The sequence below is a fragment of the Bombyx mori genome, chromosome 1 (assembly GCF_030269925.1).
Source record: "Bombyx mori chromosome 1, ASM3026992v2".
NCBI classification, from domain to species: Eukaryota; Metazoa; Arthropoda; class Insecta; order Lepidoptera; family Bombycidae; genus Bombyx; species Bombyx mori.
The window spans coordinates 8,161,373-8,185,545 of NC_085107.1; the positions used below are offsets into that span (position 1 = coordinate 8,161,373).

Consider the following 24,173-nt stretch of genomic DNA (forward strand, 5'->3'; position numbering starts at 1 on the left):
TGTTTGTTTACAGGTGTCAATAAGCGTTCGAAGTTAGAAGAGAGTTTCGTTTGAACCCCGGCCTTTCGATAATGAGCCTCGATGTTTAGACGGGACGGCAAGACTCGTTACGTGCGCGTGATCCTGAAGGCGAGGACCTGGAAACGCGTGCCGATGAGGCTTTTAAAGTGGCGCAAGAAAATGACATCGACGAAGGAATACAATTTGGTGCCGAACGATGAGTTCGATACGAGGATCCCTTTGCATTCGGATGAGGCTTTCGATTACGGGATCGCCTTTCAAGCTAAGGTACGTTAAATTGTTAAGACGATGTAGCCCCTTTGTTACAGCATCTCTAAGTGAAACTTTATTACGACGATGACAAAGCTCTTTTCCTCTTCAAAACATTTTAGGGTTGAACGATTTTCTATAGAGACAACTTATATTTTAATAAACGCAAAGAAACGATCATTTGAATTAAAGATCTCGAAATATGTTTTATAAGTTGCCTCACTGGTCCCCTTTATAGTGGACGTTTTCAAAATCCTCTCAATATTATTATCGGTTATTATTATGGTATACTAGCTGACCCGGCAGACTTCGTAGTGCCTCAATCGATAAATAAATGACCTAAACTTTTGTATATAATAAACCAAACAAAAGTAATCCGTACGACGGGGGACACATCAAAGAAAAAACAAAATTGTTATTTTTATTTACCTTTTAAACCTTCTCTGGACTTCCACAAATGATTCAAGACCAAAATTAGCCAAATCGGTCCAGCCATTCTTGAGTTTTAGCCAGACTAACGAACAGCAATTCATTTTTATATATATAGATTTAACAGTACACGTTTGAAAACAGCAGTCATCCGATTGAAAAGAAATCGACATTTAAATTTGTTTATCATTTATATTCTTAAATCTCATTCCGGTATTTAGCGAACTGCTTATTTCTGCCCTGTATGAATATGTATTACAGTTTGATGTGTGGAACTGCCGTGATGCAATATAAAATACTTCAGACTTCGATTTCATATTGTTCATGAGGAGAGCATTTACGTTGTGACATCTACAGGCTTATTACCAAGTAGGCCCTGTAATGCAGCAATTAAAAATAATTCTGTATTTATTTATATTCAAATACCTATCGAAGCTCAACATTATCAATGCAATCTCGAAACAACTAAAAAGATCGCTTTCCTGGAAGCTTTTCCTGAATACCCAAGTTTTGTTTACGTTAAAACAAAACACGATTCGATAACTCTGAAACGGAGCCGCTGCTGTAAGTAATCCAAAAGTCATTCCGAAGTAAATAAAACAATCCTAAATTGAATTACTACCCTTTCGACTTCTTGTCTTTTATTATTCGAGTTCGGAATTGAATTATAAACTAAAACTCGACGTCTTGTTCCCTCTTAGGATGAATATTTTATCTTGTCGTATTTGTAGTAAAAACTATCTGTTGTGTTTAAAAATCAGGAAAATTTATTCATTTCAATTTAAAAGCTTGTGGAGGGTAGCCATCGTACAACGCAAGATATTTGACAGATGCCTGAATCTCGCTTACCTACGACATTTTCAAGACAAGCTTGCATATATACAAGTTCCGAACAACAACATTTGCTCGCTCGGTGAAAGATCTTCCTTTCGTTTGGCAACTCAAAAGTCCTTTATTTATTTTTAATCAGAAGTAAATCTGTGAAGTTTCGAGCTTTATAGTTTGAAAATGACCAACCTCAAAACAGTCACACACACACACCTGATTATACCAGCTTAAAAATTCCCAAAAATTCCCAAAAAAAACTTCATAAATGACTTACAACATTTATTGTTGCTAAATTTTATGACGCAAAATCTATTAAACAAATCTGACTACTTGTATTTTATGTTAAAATCAATATAACAGAAAACATATCGAAGTATTTATTAGCAGTCTAATAACTATGTTATAACATATCATTATGAACGTTAAAAGAGAGTGAAACGTAAATTTGTTTCATTTCATAGACGCTGTGTCTAAAACCTGTTTGTCTGAACAGGTGTCAATAAACATTCGGACGGACCGGCTCCCTAAGCGTGGCTTCATATATTCTTAGGGTCTATGTTTTCATCACTCTGTGAGAGAATCTCTCTAGAGATCAAATACCAGACATTTTATTCAAATTTCAAAAGGTAGATCAATTTTTATATCTAATATATGTTTTTTTTTTCTTCTTTTTTTATTCATATCTATTGCTCTCTTGTTTATTTATGTAAAGACTCAAGCAGTTTTTATTAATTATGCCGTAATTTAAGACTTAGTTTAAGATAGATTTCAGTATCTTAATTTAAGATTTAATTTGTCTTAATTACGTCTGCGTTCTTCTTTTGAACACAACAGGATAATAACAAATAGAGAGATCAGATAAACAGTAGTAAAAAGGAATATAGTTTGAGCACACTGGAAACTGCCAAAGCTTCTCAATAAAGTTTCTGTGTTAAATCATACATTACATAAGTTATACATAAGATCACGTTTGAGATCACGGCAAAGGGCAGACCTAATCTGTATTTATATACATACATATGTACATATACATATAAAGGTGAACTTTGAAGAAAAACAAGTTGATATCAATCTCTTAGAACTCTAGCTAATAAATAATAATAATGAACTGAAAATACCTGTCAACAACGCACTCCACCAAGTTACAGAACGGGATCGATGGAGACAGCTAGTTGACGGAATCGGAGGGGTTTTTTTCCTACCTATGCTGATAACCTTGAGAGGCTATTTCAGCTTCGCCCTAACGTTTTTAGGTGAGCTCACGGAGCGCAAACCGGAGAGTTGCTAACACTGACCCTAGCATGAGCAGTGCTTTGCAGAATCTACCAACGGATCGGAAACGCGACCCACTGAGAAGACCCGGCGAGAAACTCAGTGGGCTGTGTCTATGGGTTAATTCGCTCGTCGAGCCCTTCGTCGCAAGCGACGGGTTCGACGAGGACGGTGACCGGTGCTTGTGGTGCCTAAAAGCACCGTTAATGCATCAGGAGGATCCGTAATGACGTGCTTTGGGCGACGTCGACGGTTTACCATTGGTCTACAGGGTCGGGTATGTAGTTTCCAGCGGCCACAACAAGAGGGTTCTCATGTCGTGCCGCCTTCTCAAAGTTGCGCAGAATGGTTACTAACGGAGTCGAGCTCCAGGTAATCGTGGAGATCCACGTTCCTCAGGAACCATAGTGCTCCGACGGCTATCCTGCAGAATCGGGATTGAATAACCTGAAGGGATTTCAAGTGGGTGCCGGCCGCGTGAGCGAACACTGCGCTTGCGTACGTCATGACAGGGCGTATGTAAGTTTTGTAAAGAGTTACCTTATTGCGGAGGGACAGTTTGCTTCGTCTACAAAGTATAGGGTAGAGTCGTCCTAGTATAAAGGCGGCACGATCGCGTACCGTTTTAATGTGGGGACGGAATGTCATCTCTCTGTCGAGAGTGACGCCTAAGTATTTGACCTTCGAGGCCGACGGTATAGGCTGACCAAAGAGAGTGATGGGGCTAACGGCGTAGGCGTTTGCGCGCCTATTAAGGGGTGGGATGCTCGAAGTGGTATTCGGAGGGCGACCCCTTTTGAAGAGCACCGCTGTGCTTTTCGTGGGGTAGATGTCGATGCGCCACTTCCGGAACCACTGTCCCATGGTGGCTACTGCGATTTGGAGTCGCCGATGCAGCAACGACATCTTCCTACACGATAGCCGTGTCATCGGCAAAGAGCGCTAGATGGGTCTCCGGAGACCGGGGTATATCATTGATATACAAACTAAATAATAACGGGGAGAGCGCGGAGCCTTGCAGGACTCCGGCAGTCAGTTGACGGGGGCAAGAGCGAGTTCCCTCTACTCGATATCGAAATGAACGGTTCGACAAAAAGTCTCGTATGATGAGCGATCGGACGGAGTCACGATCCTCAGCAATGACGGACCGATTGAAGAAAGAGATAGAGAACTCTAGCACCAAACATTGACGTGACGAAATGTGTGGTTTGTTTGTTTTAACAAACTATAATTTTACGGTACCTTTTTTTTGGTGGGAGGTTGTATCACGTATTGAGAAAAGATATTTAAAAAAATATGGATTTCTTGAGTTTTTGGTATCCAGAAGCCAAATTAATTACTTTATTGTCCGTATGACACGGTAATTTTACTTGTAGACATTATCGACAATTATTGACAAAGTTACATAGATGAAAATTGTAAGTTAGGTGTGTCCTATGAAACTCTAGTCAGGGTGTGGCTTACTAGGCTGTAAGTAATTGGTTTCTTTACTTTACTTTGATGGTTGCTCGATAATTTTGACAAATTTTCTTTTAGATTAGTTCCACGATTCATTGTAAACAAGACTTTTGTTAATTTATTGTGAATACAATATCTATTTATATAAAAATTGATTTATCGTGATTTTTGTTAATTTGTTGTGAACACTATATCTATTTATACTTCACAAAAGTTAATTTATTGTGCTCTTGTTTAAGTTGCTTTTATAGTTAATTGTTATTCGAACACTTTTAATAAAGTCGCGATATGGACAGTAAAATAACAAGGGAAGCAGGCTTAAAAACGGTGAATCGCATCGAAACAGATTACAACCTGTTTTATAAGTCGATTTTGAATTAAAAGAACGAAAAAGTTCTTACCTTACTGCGTATCTTATACCTTTAAACGAGCAATTCTTGTATATATATCTGAATCTCGGAAACGGCTCCAACTATTTTCATAAAATTTAGTATACAGGGGATTTCGGGGGCGATAAATCGATCTAGCTACGATTTATTTTCAGAAAATGTTGTTTTATTCGTGTTTTCAATAATCAACTCTTCCCGACATGTATTGGCGAATAATAATATTATTTTTCTTAATTGAGGGCAATTAATCGCTTTAAAACACAACAAGATGGCGTTATCAAAACAAACCAAGTAAAGCTCGGTCATCATCTAGTGCTTTTTTATTTAACAACTACAAATTTAGATTTTATTTGAACCTGTAACATAATGGCTGCCGCAGCATGAGAGTGTTAGTAAAAATAAAATGGTCCTCCGTAAAGAGGTCCACGGCACCGTGAAGTCTTCATTCAAGTGCGGACATACAATAAGACGGCACAAAGAGCCTTTTCATAGAATAGCGCTTACAAGTTCCGCGCCATCCCGAAATCTCGCCATATTACTCAGCCACTCTGCAACCACGCTTAGTAGCTTACGAATGTTTACAAGAAGCGGAGACTCGGCAACGAATATTCATTTATCTCACTTAATTGTTTTTATTTAATTGAATTAGCATTCACGATTTAATTTCGCGTTGGTTATTTCTGAAGCTTCGAATAGCTTATAGATTTTGTGGCCCGCTTATCATTGACATTTATGTTTCTTTTGCACACAGAGAAAACTAACAATATATTGAAGTATAGTAATTTATTTGAGTAGTCTTTTCAAATTTTCGATTAGAGGTTTCCATATCGTACTCAGATACCAATCAACCACTTTCTCTCTTAAAGCTAGGTTTTTTTTTATCAATGGCCTCGTGTAGAATAAATACAAGGAATAAACTTGCTTTCTTGTTTTTGAATTTCGTTAAATCTTATAAATTCGTTGGCATTACTATTCAGGGGACGGTTTTTATTTCATTACAAAATAATAATAGTTCCGTATATTTTAATCCCTCTAAACAATTATTGTAGTCCACATAATTGTATTGACCTAGAATAGGATCGGTGACCAGAGTTCTACAAAACGATAGACAGAAGTATTTTTCGAGACTTATGCTAGCGTAGTGCGATCACCAAACAGCATTCTTGAGCATATTGTAGGCCCGTACGGGTAATTGCCACTCTTTTGCCTAATTTTTATTAATTAAAATTTATTCAATTGTGAGTTATTCAAAATGTTATCTATAGAAGACTACGCTTAGGGAGTCATTGGAGATAACCCAGAGTATTCTCTGGTGGATTATAAACATGTTGCTACCAGAATCAGATACAAATACCCTTCTTGGGTCTCTTACATAAATTACATCAAACGTGACGCGTAATTTAAAAGTTTCCAGTGTTTGTGCTTAGTTCACAGTCTGTGAAAATTTTCGGGTATTTTAAATACGTCGTATTTTTTTGTATGGTTCTAATAATTGCCGAACTAATCTTTTGGATGACTTACTTAACATACTTACCGTTGAACAATGACATTATTTAGTGATCTCTCAAGAAAATACCATAAGGAGCTTATCTTAATAATTGTGTTCACATTCGTGTTTAAATTTTTTTATTCCTAGTGATTAATAACAAATGTTTGTATTTTGGGAATAAATATATTAAAAACGATTGCCATTTAATTGAATGTAGTGAAAAATCATCTAAGCATAAAGCTAATTCAGAGATACGAACAAGCAATTTAGTAAAGTATACTTGACAAAAGTTCTATGTGAGTTTGAAAAGCCTTCCACGACCGCAGCGTTCGATAATTGCATTAAAGGATTTACGGTCTGTGGGAACCGGCGTCAGTCGTCGAGTCTCGAAATCCCGGACAGATGAGGCAATTTGTCGGCCATGATGGACAGCGCTGATCACGCGCGATATGTGGATAGTGGAATAGGGTGGATATAGCCCAGTACGAAAATTTTAAAATACTTGTATACAACAAAAAACATGGAACATTGAATTCTTTGCATGGCCGTTTATTTGTAAAATAAAAGTTGTACTTTTTTATGGCTTTAAGATTACAGTGCAGTAAATAGATTTGCTTGGATCATCTTGTTTTAAGGTATAATCGCACACATTATCATACTTTTACGTGCTTGTTCATTTAATTTAAATATTTTAATGTGTGGATCAGCAATCTTATTTCTAGGTAATTGGATTAAAATTGTATGTTATGCTTACAACATTTTCTAAGTTCAATACAGAAAGCGTTTGGCTAGTGTTTGACTTTTTATAGATGTAGATGGTTGATCACACTCACTGATCACCTGATGTGAAACAGTTAGCTGATTGCGTAGACACACGACATGATCGGCGACGTCTGCTTCAAGAACCTGACGTTCTACCATCGAATTTGAAATATGAGATTGGTTCGCGGAAGAGATAGGTTTAAAGATGTTCGATCCGTGTGTAGTTGGAATAACCACTTAAGCTACCAACAATTAGGTAGGGAAAAAAAAGCTACTATTGACGACTAGGGACTAGCAGTATCGAGTATGGCCATAATTTATTTAACCTACAACTTGTTTAATGGTAATGTTTTTTTTTATTCCGATATTATACAAATTGATATAAGTTTTTTTTTTATTTAATTCTACAAACAGAAAACGAACTGCCTCTCATTATGATTACAAGTATTTAAGCACGTCAATCCAATAAATTTGTTTCGTAACGTTTCATGAAGCCGTGTTGATGAAAATTCTTCATATTTCGTTCTTCGAAATAATTAATCTTGATACCAAACCTACCGGGTTTCATTCACTTAATGGCGTCACTGTATCAAATAACAGGATCATAGCAAGTACATAGGATTAAATTATTGATTAAAATTCATTTTTAAAAGTTACTGAACTAGCTTTTACAAGCGGTTTCGCTCCCATTAATGTACAAAAAGATATCTTTGGATAATATTACTTTTTGTGTCGACGATAGGAACCCTATTTCCTTTTTCTGTGGCTCTAATAACTTGTGTTGTGTTGTCGGCGGGATAGATGCGACGTGAAATCATAACAACCAAATTACCTTTTGCAATTATAATGTATTGTAATCAGATTATAATAATAGTAATATATTTAGAGTTTTAGTATATTAAATGGATATATGTAGTTTTCTGATATTCTATTTTCTTATCATATTGGAAAAGAATGTTGGTACCATTTTATAAATATAATTATTAGAGTGAGAGTAGATATATCTTTTTTATTTAAGAGCCACTCCATAACTGAGGCTAGCAGTCAGTCTATTGTGGATTTGTTGGTCTAGAGTAAGTCTAGCCTCAGTTTTTTCTTAGTCTAATTTTCATCACTGTATAATCATTACACATTCCAATCGGCGACACGCTTGTGAGGTTTTTTTCCCGTAACTGTGCTGATAGCCTTGAGAGGCTATTTCAGCTTCACCCTAACGTGTAGGTGAGCTCACGGGGCCCAAGCCGGAGTAGTGCCCCAGCAAGCTGGCCCCAGCAAGAGCAGTGTTTCGTAGAATCTACCACCGGTCAGAAACGCGACCCACTGAGAAGATCCGGCGAGAAATCCAGTGGGCTGTGTCTGTGGGTTAATTCGCTCGTCGAGCCCTTCGTCGCAAGCGACGGGTTCGACGAGGACGGTGACCGGTGCTTGTGGTACCTAAAAGCACCGTTAATGGATCGGGAGGATCCGTAATGACGTGTTTTGGGCAACGTCGACCGCTTGTGAGGTGTAATTTTGTTCTATACCAAGTATTTCATAGCGTAGGCGTGATAGGTAAATTCTGAAATTATATTTCTGCCGTTTATTCATACCATTTATTTTCTTTATTCGTAGATACTAATTAGTTCTACTCGTAAATCACATAAAAAAACGTTAGTTGTTTTTGTTTAATTTACACTTAGCCAGAGCTGAGTCTATGGTGAGTAAAAATTAAATCATGTTTTATAATCTTTTTGTATTTTTTTTTCATAAAGTATCTAAAACATATTTAACAACATTATTATACTTCTTTTATATAGATAGATACACAAATACAAATAATGATGATTTGACATTATGGATCTCATGAAAAAAGGTGGCATTTAAATAGCTCGCTTGTTCGGAATTCTACGAGTAATATTTTATTATCTATATATATATATATAAATGAATTGGTGTTCGTTAGTCTCGCTAAAACTCGAGAACGGCTGGACCGATTTTGCTAATTTTGGTCTTCAATTATTTGTGGAAGTCCAGAGAAGGTTTAAAAGGTAGATATATATGAAAATGCTCGGAATTCAATAAAAATAACAATTTTGTTTTTCCTTTGATGTGTCCCCCGTCGGACGGATTCCTTTTGTTTGTTTTAAGTTTATTTTATACAAAAGTTTAGGTCTTTTATTTATCGATTGAGGCACTACGAAGTCTGCCGGGTGAGCTAGTATATTATAAATAAATTGCACAAAATTAATAACAGATACCGCCGTGTTTATCTGGTCTGTACGGACAATGTCGGAAGTCGGAACAATGAGATTATCATTCAGTTCAGTTTAACTGTTAATCGTTTCGTCCATTAAAGTTTTTTAGATAAAAAATCATTGGACCGCACAGCACTGAGTCATACTTTCGAACTTTTAACAGTTCTCATTTATTCGTAATTGCTAACATTTGACATCGCACGTTTTGATTTAGAAATATTCTGGAATTTTGAAAAAAAGGGTGCGTGTACTTATGTAGGTACGCGCGTAAGAAGTTATACTTTATTAAACTACATACCTTTGCGGGCTAATTTAATTTACTACAAAAGATGGAGGACCGTAGAAAAAAAAGGGTGCGTGTACTTATGTACGCGCGTAAGAAGTTATAATTTTTTTTATTAAATTTGTTTCTTTTTTTTATGTAAATTTTAATCAATTTGAAAAAAATCGATTAAACAACATCCTCAAACACGCATATTGGACATCCCTTTTCTTGACATAGTATAAATTCGGTAATTCTCGGTACGGTTCTGAAAGTTCACCTGTGGCTATATTATTATTATTATTCAGACTCGCCAAGTGACGTCGGTCATATTGTAATAAGCAATTTAGTGGGCAACTTCATTCTGTTAATTTTGTGTCACGGTGCGCGCGCATCGTAAAATTTCACTCTCATCAATTTTTGATAACGCGCCTAAAGAAGTATAACTTCAATTAAAAAAGAAAATTTTAAAATAATTTTCTTCGTAAAACCGATTGAAAACGTTTGCTAAATAAATTATGATAAAACCTGTAATTTTAACATTTAAAATGAAGCTTAATTTTAAAATGGGCCTTACCTTTGATATTTAAAAAAAATATCCGAACTGAAATCGAAAACAAGAAAACTTAGAGAATATCTACCGTGGAAACAATTCGGAACGCAAACTTCGGCCTTCATCTAATATAAAAGTTTCGCCAGAGCCGCGATAAGTGAAAAACTACCGGAGAGGAGACTTTCCGAGCACTATGCCGGTGCAAAGTGAAAAACTTACCGCGGCCTTTTCGATAATATCTGTTAGAGCAAAGAAGTAACACTGATCGACAGAAACACCATTTATTGTTTGTGAAATACTTTATGATCGTTCTAAATATTAAAGGATAAAGGAAAAAGATTCCTTTTGCGTTTTATACCGAGAACGAAATACTTTTTTTAAACTATACTAGAGGTCCCGCAGTAGTCGAAATTCGACTAAAATTAATTCGAGTTGTAAGTTTGTACACTATTATGATTGTATTTTATACTTCTCTAGTCACCAATTTCGCCAAGACTACACTATACATTTTTTTTAACAAAGACAAACAATATTTAATCTCAATTTGACAACAGACGTGAAGAACAAAAGTTTGACAATAAATATTATGTATGCGTGTGTGCGTCAAATACATGGTATGTAGTGTGTGTAATGTTTTCTTTATTGATTTAATGTATCTTTTATGCATTATTTAAAAAAAATATTGGCATTGTGCACTTCTTCTCTATATTCTCTATAAGTATAGAAAATTTCATACTCCTCCGTCCGCGCAATTTTTGTAAAAAGGGATGCAAAGTTTTTGCTTCACGTATTAATATATTAACTATATAGTTACGTCACGTCATGCACACGTTAATTTTGTTCACTTGAAACAACACTCTAAAATTGATTATAGTTTTTTCATCAATAATTCATTTTTCTTGGGTCATGAAAAATATTACACGTATCTATTTGCTTTATCTCTGTGAACACAATCAATGACGCAAGAGTCTCAAGGACTGAAAAATAATTAATTTAATGCGTCTTAACGTGGAAAGCTAATAAAATACATTGGATCAAAGTAATAAGTATACTAGTTAGTTTCTAGACTGTAATATGGCCAGCGTAAAGTTTCATGATTTATACTTAAACCATTTCATAATAAACCGAGCGCTGTAAACTAGAGTACTTAGTAATAATATTTAATAAGTAATACTAATACGATACTATAATAATAATAATGTTTAGTATTTTGGAAATCTTATTTTTTTTTTTATACAATTGATGAGAGTTTATAATGTAATTCTAAATTCTGTTTGTATGTTGATTGAATTGTTAAGTTTACAGCGCTAAATTATATATTGTACAATATGATGAGGCAGTTGTATTTATAAGCTTATAAGCTTAGCATCTAAAGACTTAGAACTAGTATAATAAAAACTAAGCTCATATATAAAGATGTATAAGATCTCGAGCATAATGTCGATTACATTTTTTTTACCATCAGACTTACAATCGAATCGTATAATCGAAGTCTCACTACTTACTCCGATGGAGTTTTAATAATCAGGTAGCGTGAAGCCGACTCGGCGATTCGTAAACTAAGCCTGCCGCCATGCCGATAGAATGTTCTTCCCCTGTTCAAATCGGTTTTACAATTGATTTCTTTACGGTCCACAAATTCTGTTAATGCTCCATCGAGTTGCTTTACGTTGGGAAGCCATGGCTTATTTAAATACCGCGTCGGGAGATTTAGGTACATAGCATTTACTCGAATATTCGTTGGAGTGAATTTAATTGTGAAGAAATTTTGTTTAGTGATAATAGAAATAGAATTTTATGGACCTTTTCAAAGTAAGTAATATGAGTGCTACATAGTTTTAATGCTACTTAATTATAATTATTGCATGCAAATGTTTATTAAGATCAGCAATTAAGCTACTAAAGTTTCACTGGGCTTCAAAATTGACAATTATATGGCAATAAATTTTGCATTTCCAGAATACGAAATTGGTTATTAAAATTTGATTCATCGGTTTCCATGTAAATAAATCCCTTGTACCATATTCATTTTGCGTGAACTCAGAACTGCGTAGGTAAACTTTTCCATGTATGGGATGCGCAAACAAATCAGAATTGTTAGCTCGACTTGTATTTGCATGCTGAGCGAGTTCGGATTGACTTTTTTCGCTGGTACAACAGATTTAAATTATTGTTTGACTGTTTCTGTCCCACTTTATATAGAGGTAGTTTATAAATTTATCAACACCAAGTAGCGTATAAGATGTTGCAGATGTAACAGAATTGTAGATACCTTCTATATAAGTTTCTAAGTCACTATGATTACATTTTGAAGCCGTCGTAGCCTAAAGGAGAAAGCCCGGCTTACTCTTGTCAATTAATTTTCCTTTGTCAATGTGTTCCAAAAGGCAGGCAGGTATCATTTTTAATATTAAATATATGCATAAATACGGCACAAGTATTCATAAATAATTTTCACGATGAAGGAATAATGTCGTGTTATAAAAATCAAAACGCGAAAGTTGCACTTGCCGTAGCCGGCATTTACCATGAAGTTCGCATGGATAGGTAGCAACATTCTGCTTAAATTTGCCATGAACCAGTTATGCAATATAATTAAGAACTCATTTATCGAAGCTTGGCATTCACGTGCATCTATGGATTTCCGTAAACATTTTATACCAGATATATGCCTTGAGATCATTGCTCTTTTTTTGCAATAATTAATTAGTTAGTTAAATTAATTAGTTAAATTAAAAATTACGCTTAATTTTTATTTTATTATTTCAAGGAAGATGTGGAGGATTCATAAAACATAATATAATATATTAAGGGTGAAAAACATTCCATGAAGCAATTAATCAAGTCAGACAAAATAAAACCCACTGTTTGCTTTTCATTAAAAACACGGTGGCTCTCCAAAATATTGCGAAATTCCCTGTATTTAAATTATAGTGTTTCAATTTTGGAACTCTATTTTTGCAACGTGATTGTGTTTGTTAATTATTTACAAAGGTAAATAAAACCGAAATGCGGTTTATATTTGTAAAATATATACAAAGCCATTGATGTAAAACAATTTGGAAATGCTCATAGAATTCTCATGTTTAAAAAACTTGCGTATCCTTTAAGTAATTGAATTCTGATGTCAACGAACCGAAATCATTCAGTGGTTAAAATACAAATAAGAATTTGACATTTGTTATCATTTTGACAAGAAATATTGCCGAAGTGATAGGCTCTTCTTCACATCTTAATCTCTTCTGACATTTGTATAGACAAATGATCGAAACACGTCAATGGTACATACCTAATTTAAAACGAAATCTTCGTAATGATTCATCGACATGTATAACATTCCCGAATGTTGGGATGAAGTTTGTTTGTGGAATTATATTATATATCGACAAGTCGTCGTTGTCAATCCAAAATCTGCTATGTGCACTTTTGAGATTTTTACTTTTCGACCTTTTCGTATAGTTCACAGCCCTATCTACCGTCTAAAAAAACCATTACGTGTCTATAACTTTAATTTTTATCTATAGCTTTCATTTGATATATTTCTTAAAAATTCATCTTCATATAATATTTTATATGAAAATGTTGTTACTCGTTAATTCAAAATAGAGTTTTTGCACATAGCAGGTTTTGGTTTCACAGCGACGAATTTCTCAGATTACTTGTAAATAATTCTGTTATTCGTTAATGTTAGACTTATAGTTCACAGCGGTCTCGACGTCAGCACCGGTTGCTTATTTACCCTTTACATTAATTGCGTAGGAGATGGTTGTATTCCCCGAGTTCAATTTAGCTAAAAATAAACTGAAACCGAGGACAAATACATACCTTTCAATTCAATTACTAATTATATTCTATTTCTACCGTGGAGCAGTATGTGTTTCAGTTTGAAGGGTGAGGCAGCCGTTGTAACTATATCTAAGACCTTAGAACTTATATCTCAAGTGGATGGCGCATTTACGTCGTAGATGTCTATGGGCTCCAGTAACCAGTTAACAGCAGGTGGGCTGTGAGCTCGTCCACCCATCTAAGCAATACAAAAAAAAAAACATCTATGCTTGTTTTAACCGAATATATTTCGGTTCGTCTCGGCTTAATTTCAATTGTTCGGGGTAGTTTTAAACTTTTTGACCAAAACTAGTAGTTATGAATTTAATCAGACTTTACGACTACACACTACATAGTTTACGATTAATCATTTTCTACATTGTTTCACATCGTTACAACGTTGGCCCGTTCGAGTCCGTATTAATGTCTCAAACGTAAATGAGTCTTAGCATTAGATAAACTAATTGGAATCGATTTTGAAGTGGAACAATGAATAAAGCATAGTTCTTCTCATTCGATCACAGTGTGTTGTAGTCACTTCGTTATTATAATAAAGGTTTGAAGTGACTCATGTTAAGTTAATACGTATAATTGGAATGTTAACCTTAACGAAGGAGCTAACATGATATCTTATACCTTAAAACCAGCAATTCTTGTATATTAATATATATGTATATAATCTGAATCTAGGAAACGGCTCCAACGATTTTCATAAAATTTAGTATACAGAGCATTTCGGGGGCGATAAATCGATCTAGCTACGATTTATTTTCAGACAATGTTGTTTTATTCGTGTTTCATATACGTATTCAATAATCATACATGTATTCAATAATCAGCTCTTCCCGACATCTATTGGCGAATAATAATACTATTTTTCTTAATTGAGGGCAACTAACCGCTTTAAAGAAACAACAAGATGGCGTTATCAAAAAAAATCATCTAGTATCTATCTATAAAATCATCATCTAGTATATTATTAAGTGATTAAATAGGTCCATAGACATCAAAATGTGAATTCGCCATCCATCTTGAAAAATTTGTTCGAAATATTTTTTGTATTGTACAAAGACGGTCCTTGAAACCGGAGCCTATGATTCTTAAGAGATTTAAAAAAAAACACATTTAATTAATCTTTATATAAATAATTAATGTATATAAAATATACCTGAACTTAGAGAAGATTTTTTCGGAAAACTTTAACTGTTTAATAAAATGAAAAACATATCTTCTAAGATTATTAAATTGAGAAAGTCACCCCGAAAGTTTTAAGGGAAGATACAAAAGCAGTAAGGTTTTCGCCGAACAATACCGTCATGGCCAATTACACAGGCCGTCAAAGATTTTATAACTTGTCCTAACTTAAGGCTTTTTGTATTAAGTAAATCATTTTGCTGCTACTGCGTATCCCAAGGTTGGCCTACTAGTACAATCGAGTTACTAAATCTTTTTGTAATAATTGCCTAGAGGCCTCGACTTGTCCATTATACTCAAAATCTTTCGGTATACATACCGAGTATATGTACTAGGTTTTAGTTTAAATGGCCACGAGGAATGGATGGACGCTCACTTAATAATATTCTTAAAGTTTCAAACATAGATAAGTTTGAATAATCCTTAAATTTTTTGGCTAAGAGCCATAATGTTGAACATACATGACTTTAACTTGCCTAATTGAATGTTTCAAATTCCAATATAATAGCTCACTGGTATACCGCAGTTATTAATGGCTACTATAATAAAAAAAAAAAAATGTTTTTCTTGTAATAAAATTAAGACAAGGCTTAGTATAAATATCCGTTATATATTTATTTATATATAATATATTTTCACGAACAGTAATAACAGTTCGCAGTGTTCATTTATTTTACCAACATTCAATACTCGTTCTCAAAGATTTCGAACTTTGACAGAAATTTTAGGTACACTTCTGTCTTCTTAGAAAACATTCTCAACACAGAACCATAAAGGAAACATGTTCTTAATGAAGCCCTCTGGCTGATTTCTGTGTTTTCATCTATTACTGACTTTAAAGGAATTTCGTGAATCGCGAATGAGTTAATTTTTTGTATTTTAGTGTAATATTAATAAATATTTACGCAACTGAAGTCATAACAGTGATTTCTGTTCTTGTTGATAATTATTTTTTATTTTAAAATACTTACTACTTATTATTCTAAATGTAACTTAAGACTATTTACAAATTTTCCACTAATACTTGCTTACAAATCCTACTTTACCTACCTACCTTATTTTAACCTTTACATTTGTTAGTTGCTGGGCTATGAAACTTTTAGGCTTTTTTATTACTATGTGCATATTTTTTGTTACTGTATGCATATTTTTTCCACTGTAAACATTAATTGCTGGATCTCTACTAAGAAATAAGTTAAAATTAAAAAGTAAACTCATTTTATCTTATTTTTTAATTTATATTCATTCAGAGGGAGTTTTAGCTTAATAAGTCAAAAGTAAAAGTTTTCTCCACAAATATTTGCTCTAAAGCCGACGATAATTTCTTAGGGTATAAGTGGACCTATATTGGATTTTGGATCTCATTATTTTAGCAAAGAATTACATGTGGGTTCAACTTTTGAGCTACTATGAGCAAGCCTAAAGATTTTCCACTCGATAGTGTTTCTCGCACAAGAAGAAATAAAAATACATTTCTCAGTACATACATACTTTTGAAGTCGTCGTGGTATAAAGAATAAGACCCTCGGTCGGCTCGGTCGTATTGAGCGATGCAACTGTACCGATGTTCGAATCCCGAAGGCAGGTACCAATTTTTCTTAAGAAATACGCGCCTAGCAAAAGTTCACGAATCTCTTCCACGGTGAAGGAATAATAACGTCGTGAAATAAAAATCAAACCAGAAAAATTATAATTTTCGTAATTGCTGGTGGTAGGGCGCTTGGTGAACCCACAGGTCCTGACTATTTCTGTCGTGAAGCAGTAATTCAGTTTGAAGAGTAGGGCAGTCATTGTACTGTTAAAACTGAGACTTAGGACTCATGTCTCGAGGTGGGTGGCGGCATGTATGTTGCTGATGTTCACGGGAATTGGACTTAACAGCAGTTGGATTATGAGCTTATTCATTAATCTTGGCAATAAAAAACAAAAAGAAACCAATTTTTGAGAGACCTTTCTGTCAGTGAGTCAAAATTTTTCATATAAATCGAATGTTGTGTACTTCGATTTCTAACATTTTTCTTAAAATGTAATAAATAAGTATTTATATTATATCAATAATTTATTAAGCTGAGACATAATTAATTCAAATTCGTTTTATGCTAAGATGTAACTAAAATTGATTACATTAACGAGAAGAGCCCATCGCAACGCAGAGATGAAAGAATAGTAATTCTATTCCCATAGACAATAAATCGGTATGATAGAAACATATCTAGTACAAGTGGAAATAAAAGTCGTGATTCAATATCGATGTTGCTTGAATATGTTTTATATTGCTTATCGATGTGTGCCTCAAGTACAGGTGTGTCGACAAAGAATCGATGCATTTATATTTTTAGCTATAAATTTTCTTCGAAACTAGGGGAGTGTGTGATGTTGCGTACAGCAGAGGATAGTTTTTATTGTTGATGCGATATAAATATTAGATCATTTGCGAATCTTACAATCATAATATATGGATTAATATTTTTTTATTTATTGCTTGGATGGGTGGACGAGCTCACAGCCAGCCTGGTGTTAAGTGGTTACTGGAGCCCATAGACATAACCTAGCTTTAGGGTCAAGGTTCAACATCTGATTTATGAGTTCCTTTTAAATTCTTTCGCATTTAGCTTCGAGTGCAGCTTCAAGTTTTGCTGAGCAAAAAGTTAATCGGTCAAATGTAATTTCCTGCACGCCAATAAAGGCTATCACGACTCTTGGGTTTTGTTAGTCTTCAAAGATAATGAAAGAATTACGTCAAACGCTTAATAGTACAGGTTGAATTTAGCTATTTTCAAACTAGTAGCATTGTCTGACCCTCTGGACTCATTAAACTTGGTTTATAGGAGCATATGTCATAGCACTCAGGAAACATCTTAGAAGAAATATCATTCCAAAGTCGGGTAGTGTGTATGAACATAGTGTCTAGATGTCTGTGGGATCGTCTTGAATAATTTCTCAGACAATTCATCATAGAATATATAGCAGAAAACACACAGTGATCCAAAATAGACCCAGAGGCTCCAAACATCCGTGATACCATGCCTATCGACAATCCAACCGGCCCTCAGCTGTATATAGTCAAGTGGAAGTAGCTGGTACTTGGAAGCCCGGATCAGAGATCAGAGCAATACTCAACACGAGGCTGGCTCTTTGCTTTGTCAAACGAAAGTCTTTGTCCAGGCGTGAAGTATCGCTTCACCAAGGTGGTTTTTTAATCTGTTAAGAACCCTGAACATTTTAGAAACATTATTAGTTTTACTTTTTAAATAATTTCAACAAGGCACTTCACCCGAAACATTGACCCCAAGAATCCCAATACTCACCATGGCTTAGCCACCTTAAGCGTATAGCAATAATAAGTCGACTCACTAATTTTTTAAAGTGTTGCGAGCTTCTAAAAAATTACATATTTTTTTTAAATATAAGACTGGACATCAGTTGGGGAGGCAGTGTGTTCAGCAGTGGGCAGTAGACAGGCTGAGATGATGATGATGATAACACCCCATTTATAGACATTTTTAGACAGCCCATATTAAACGAAGATGTTTATTGAAATATTAACATCAGTGGCACGTAGTGTTACGTATTTTCGGGTGTTTAATTGTAACCTTTCCCATTTAATATCGAATTTCAACATTAATAGACTTATGCTGACCTAAACGCGGTTAGTATGTTTAAACAGGTAACCATCGTGAATTATGGTAATCCCTTTAGGTTTTACATAACCGCAGAGGGACCCTGATTCAATTCGTAATTTTACCACGAATAAAGCAGAGATCAGCCCTCACCTTTTTATGCTCAATTAAGTCACGAGCAGAATTAACTATAGCGATAAATTGTGTTTTGTTTTGCCTAATTGCCTAAACGTTATTGTGATTTTCAAATTGTTTTTCATGCATTTATAAAAAAACAGTATTTTTAGTTTAAAAAAGTATTATTATATGTAACCTCTATACGAATTACCTTAAAAGAGGTTAATTTGTTATAAGGATGACATAAATGAAAATTTGAATATTGAAAAATTAGACATAAGAAATATAAAAACATTTTTTTACTTGTAAAATATTAAAAATATAAAAAAGTGGTGAAGCAATAACTTTAAATGTTGTTTCTCTTTATAAGAGCAACTCAATTTGTGCTATGGTTTTATTAAGATAAACTGCATTTTGATGTAAATAAAATAATACAATATTATATAGGTATATTATACATGGAGGTCTAGCTATATTATTTATATATATTCTCACACATTCCTCTTAAACAAACAGAGAGATTAAATATTAGAGTGCAACAGAATTGTATTGAAAAATATTTGTTTTTCAGATCGTTTTTAATCTGATCGATGGCGTACGAGCGTTTTTCAATCCGCCATGTTTGCCTGAACTGACCATGTGTGAAACTTGTTTAAGTGAACTCGTGCGTCCGTGTCAAAGGCTGAATGTTGAGTTCGATGCTTTTCCTCGGATTCCCAATCAGACTGAATTAAATACGGGAAAATCCGAATTGCGACTACAAACTACACTGACACACCTATGTCTGCTGCGAAGCTTTCATACGTTTGCGTTTGGCTACTGAGATAACTGTTGCACAACCATGCACTTGAAACTTTGCCGGTCGATGACATAAGGTGGTAACCACTCAAAAACAGGTGAACTCTGAACTACTACTCTACGACTAATGCAATAAAAAACAAAATGCCGTGTCATGCTCGAAAGAAGTATTTGGTTTTATTTAGTACTATACTAGATAAAATTAGTAGTAGGTACATTCGAAAAGAGCCGGTGAACCCGGTGACAGAATTCAATAGAACTTCAATACATTTGGTATTGTCAAAATGCAAACATATACGCATTCCCGAATACCTCAGTTCAAAACCTATTTGCGACGTCCTAGTTACGAAGGAATGTTTCTAATCGAAAACAGACATCTATTGAATGTTGCCAACTAGTATTTGAAATGCGAAATTCTCGCACCAGCCTCTGATAATATTTAAAAGACTATTATAGAACGGAGTTTCCATTTAATTCGTAGTCGGAATTCGTATTTTCTTTTTCTATGGTGGTGGTGGTGACTATTCAGTAACACCAGGTGGGTGTTAAGTGGTTACTGGGGCCCATAGATATCTACAACGTAAATGCGCCACCCACCTTGAGATATAAGTTCTAAGGTCTCAGTATAGTTACAACAGCCGCCCCGCCCTTCAAACCGAAACGCATTACTGCCTTACGGCAGAAATAGGCAGGGTGGTGGTACCTACTACCAGCATTAGTTACTTAATGATTAGTTTGAAATAAGAGTCTGGGCAGACGAGTTGAAGACGCAATAGATACCACAAGCATAAGTATTTCCATATTGCAAGGAAGGCTTTGACACATGAGGTCGAACTTTCAATTCCAATGGCCAACCTGGCCTTCAGACTGAAACTTAATGTTACTACACAGCAGAAATGGGCAGGAACATAGGAAAAAATTACCATCCCTTAAAAAATTCAATGAATACTAAATCACGCTTATACACATTGAAAGGACCACTAAGTCGACGGTTAAGACATCATAATCAAATCTCAATGAAGCGAACTTTAGAAATTTCATTAAGACTAAAACCATTTAAAACTTTGTATCCATTCTTTATTAATTTCATAAATTCAGAATGAGATTGTTTGTTTGTTTGTTAGCTACGTTTTCCCGTATTAATCATCGTTGAATTTTGCATTCACGTTATTAGTAAAACACAAAAAGACGTAAGCACCTTATATCGAAGACTATTCTTAGGGATATAATTTTTTTACTGCTTTAACTTTTATTTTAACTAAATCATTTCCTCGACTATTAATATGCACGTAACTCTAAATCTTACTAGTACAGAGATACTCTATACGGAAATGCTGGAAATATGCTATAGTGCATTGAAGCGTGCGAATTTCTTTAGGTTGGCTGCAAAAGAGCTCTCGTAAAGATGGACGACGCGAGTTAGATATGCTTTTCCGAAATCGTAAAAGTATGCACACCTTCAAATTTATCAACATCGCGTCAAAAAACTTTATGAAATTTAAATTCATAAAATAATTTTTTTTAATAATTTTTAAAATAAACAAAACATTTTTTTTTCGCCTTTTCTTTTCTTTTCTTGGCTATTGATTCTGAGTTATATTCCAAATTAAAGTTACTTTACCTTTAAAGTTACCTTAATATAAATTATGGAATTTTAAACGAACAGACATACAAAGAAATGAGTTAATAAACATATGTAGTAAAGTATTCTATTATAAAATACGTTGAAAAGGTGTGTATGTACTTTGTAAGAAATGGGTGTATACTACTCGTATATTGGCTGATCGAAAAAAATTCATACTAACTTTAATACTCTTAGCTTAAATGGACTTATACTTCCAAATATCTACCAGCATCATTATCTTTGTTTTTTTTTTATTGCTTTGATGGGTGGACGAGCTCACAGCCCACCTGGTGTTAAGTGGTTACTGTAGTCCATAGACATATACGACGTAAATGCACCACCCACCTTGTATTTGCAAATAGCAAATAAGTAACCACAATAATCAATTACTAGAGGTCCCGTAGTAGTCGAAATTCGACTATAATTAATTGGAATGGTAAGTTTGTACACTATTATGATTGTATTTTATACTTCTATAATCACAAATTTCGCCAAGACTACATTATAAAAAATATTAACAAAGACTAACAATATTTATATCTATTCTCAATTTGACAACAGACGTCAAGAACAAAAGTTTGACAATAAATAGTATGCATGATGCATGCATGTGTGCGTCAAATACATGGTATGTAGTGTGTGTAATGTTTTCTTTATTGATTTAATGTATCTTTTGTGCATTATTTTAAAAAAATATTAGCATTGTGCACTTCTTCTCTATATTCTCTATAAGTGTGGAAAATTTCATACTCCTCCGTCCGCGCAATTTTCGTAAAAAGGGATACAAAGTTTTTGCTTCACGTATTAATATATAGATATTAAATATTGAATACCAATCAAGTAATAAAATGTTTTTTTTTTGTGTTGCTTCCTCTATTCGACATCCCTACCATGTAGGCAAGTGCCGACTCCACAACTCGCATTGTAGCTACTCGATATGCAGAGAACGTCTCGGCCATGCGTAATCCGGCATCGGAAGGATGTTTTTGCGTTGACGGCGCTAAAACGTATACACTTTGCGAACACTCATTCATGAATATCATTTGTTCAATAAACACTATTATTTTATTTTCGAACGTTATTCAATGAAGTATTTTCTTCGATTTTCGCGGAAAAAGAGTTTTAATGTGCGTTTGAATATCGTGTTTATATATTTTCTTTCTATTATTCCCGACAATTTCGTCTTAGTCGAGATAATATGGATAATTAGACGATATTTGGCACAATATTTAAATGCCGAACAAGTGACAAATAATACCTTAGAATTACGTGTGGTAGAAATAGTATTATCTCTTATTCAATCTATATCTATATCTATACTAATATTATAAAGAGGAAAGATTTGTTTGTTTGTTTGTTTCGAATAGGCTCCGAAACTACTGGACCGATTTGAAAAAATATTTTTCCATTAGAAGCCGACATTGTCCCTGATGAACATAGGCTACTTTTTTTAATTTTTTTTTTAATTTTATTTTTTTGGTTTCATGTGTGTTTTAATGTTTCCGAAGCGAAGCGAGGGCGGGTCGCTAGTATGTCTATAAAATCATAATGGCGTTGGTGGTAGGTGGTAAATTTCGTATTAGTTCGTTTAATGTGTTAAATATAAATTAACATTAACGTAGTTAAGATAAATTATTGTAACGTATTTACGTTTGACATTCAGTAAGTCAAACTATTCATGCAGCTTATTAAAGCAGTACCAAATGTTTCTAAACTCAAATTGTAACTATACTTGAGACCTTAGAACTTGTATCTCAAGGTGGGTGGCGCATTTACGTTGTGAATGTCTATGGGCTCCAGTAACCACTTAACACCAGTTGGCTGTGAGCTCGTCCACTTATATAAGAAAAAAAAAATTACTCAACTCAATATCGTACTACGAGTAAAATAATGTTCAATAAAGTTTTTCCATGTCTTTTCAAGTAGTTATAGAATGTCAAGCTGACATTTAATTTGACAACGTGGGGTCTGCTGAATAGTGCACTTTGATGTTTAACAAGAGGATGAGTATGATGGCGTATAGTTTTTTTTATTTATTGCCTTTTTAGGCAGACGAGCATACGGCCCACCTGATGGTGAGTGGTTACCGTCGCCTATTGACTTCAGCAATGCCAGGGACAGAGCCAAGCCGCTGCCTACGAACGAACATTTTGAACGAAAATTTTATATTTAACGATTATAATTCATAAACAGACTAGAAGATCATTTTGATATCTCCACTTTAGGTTATAAGTATGTACAATGTTATTTGGGGAATAAGATAAAAGTTAAGGTTCGTTATAGCGTAGCCTTCTTAAAATATTGTACTTTTGTTCGCTGTTTTGTGTTTAAAGACATTAAAGACATATTTTATGAAATAATGAACGGTTATTAACTAAGGATATTATAAGTTAAGGATTTATTTTTAAGTTTTGGTAATGGTAATGCTTACTAAAATTAAAAGTGTTCTAAATAAAGAACAAATTTAAAACGTTTTTAATTTGGTGTAATATTACATTGTTGAAACTAAATAGCATAATATTAAATTGCTATACATGATCGAGGGTTCTCGATTAGCAATCCCAGAGGCACAGCCAAACTGCTGCTTACTACAGAGGACTCTCCTCAAATCTCGAACAAGAACATGTCATAGGCCTCACAAATTACCGTGGAAGAAATTTCATGTACCATCCGAATGATCATGGAAAATGTGACATTAATTAACTTTTTACACACTATTTATTTTAATATTTACATTTAACGCACTTAAAGAATAGATTGTTATTAATATTATCCAGATTGGTATATTCAATATTTAAACTTATAATTTCTATGGTTGTAATTTTTGTTTTGTACATTAATAAAGAGAAAAAAAATACAGCGAAACTAATTACTGGATAGAAAGATCGAAGAAGGGATTGTGATGCACTACCAATCAGCTAGATGGAAACCATAGATTAATACGATGAGGTTATTGTGGGCATGACGTAAGCACGCTCGGTGTGACATATTAAGACAAAAAAGGTCGAACCAAGCAATTATAGAATGAAGTGTACACGTATCAACAAAA

General features: G+C 34.2%; 1 protein-coding gene and 1 long non-coding RNA gene across 4 annotated transcripts in view; both read left to right on the forward strand.

The window, feature by feature from the left end:
- Positions 1–24,173, forward strand: part of LOC101741260 (carboxyl-terminal PDZ ligand of neuronal nitric oxide synthase protein) — a 166,661-nt gene that overhangs the window by 46,637 nt on the left and 95,851 nt on the right. For both annotated transcript variants that reach the window (XM_012693629.4, XM_062668593.1), the window contains exon 2: positions 14–288. In XM_012693629.4, coding sequence (XP_012549083.1) covers positions 82–288 — 207 coding nt within the window. In that variant the 5' untranslated portion in view covers positions 14–81. The remainder of the gene's footprint in view (positions 1–13; positions 289–24,173) is intronic.
- Positions 18,974–19,667, forward strand: LOC101746440 (uncharacterized). 2 transcript variants are annotated; one of them, XR_009974396.1, is made up of 2 exons: positions 18,974–19,149; positions 19,274–19,667. It is a non-coding gene; the product is annotated as an uncharacterized LOC101746440 (long non-coding RNA). The 2 variants fall into 2 exon arrangements; XR_002431068.2 differs by having other exon boundaries at positions 18,974–19,121.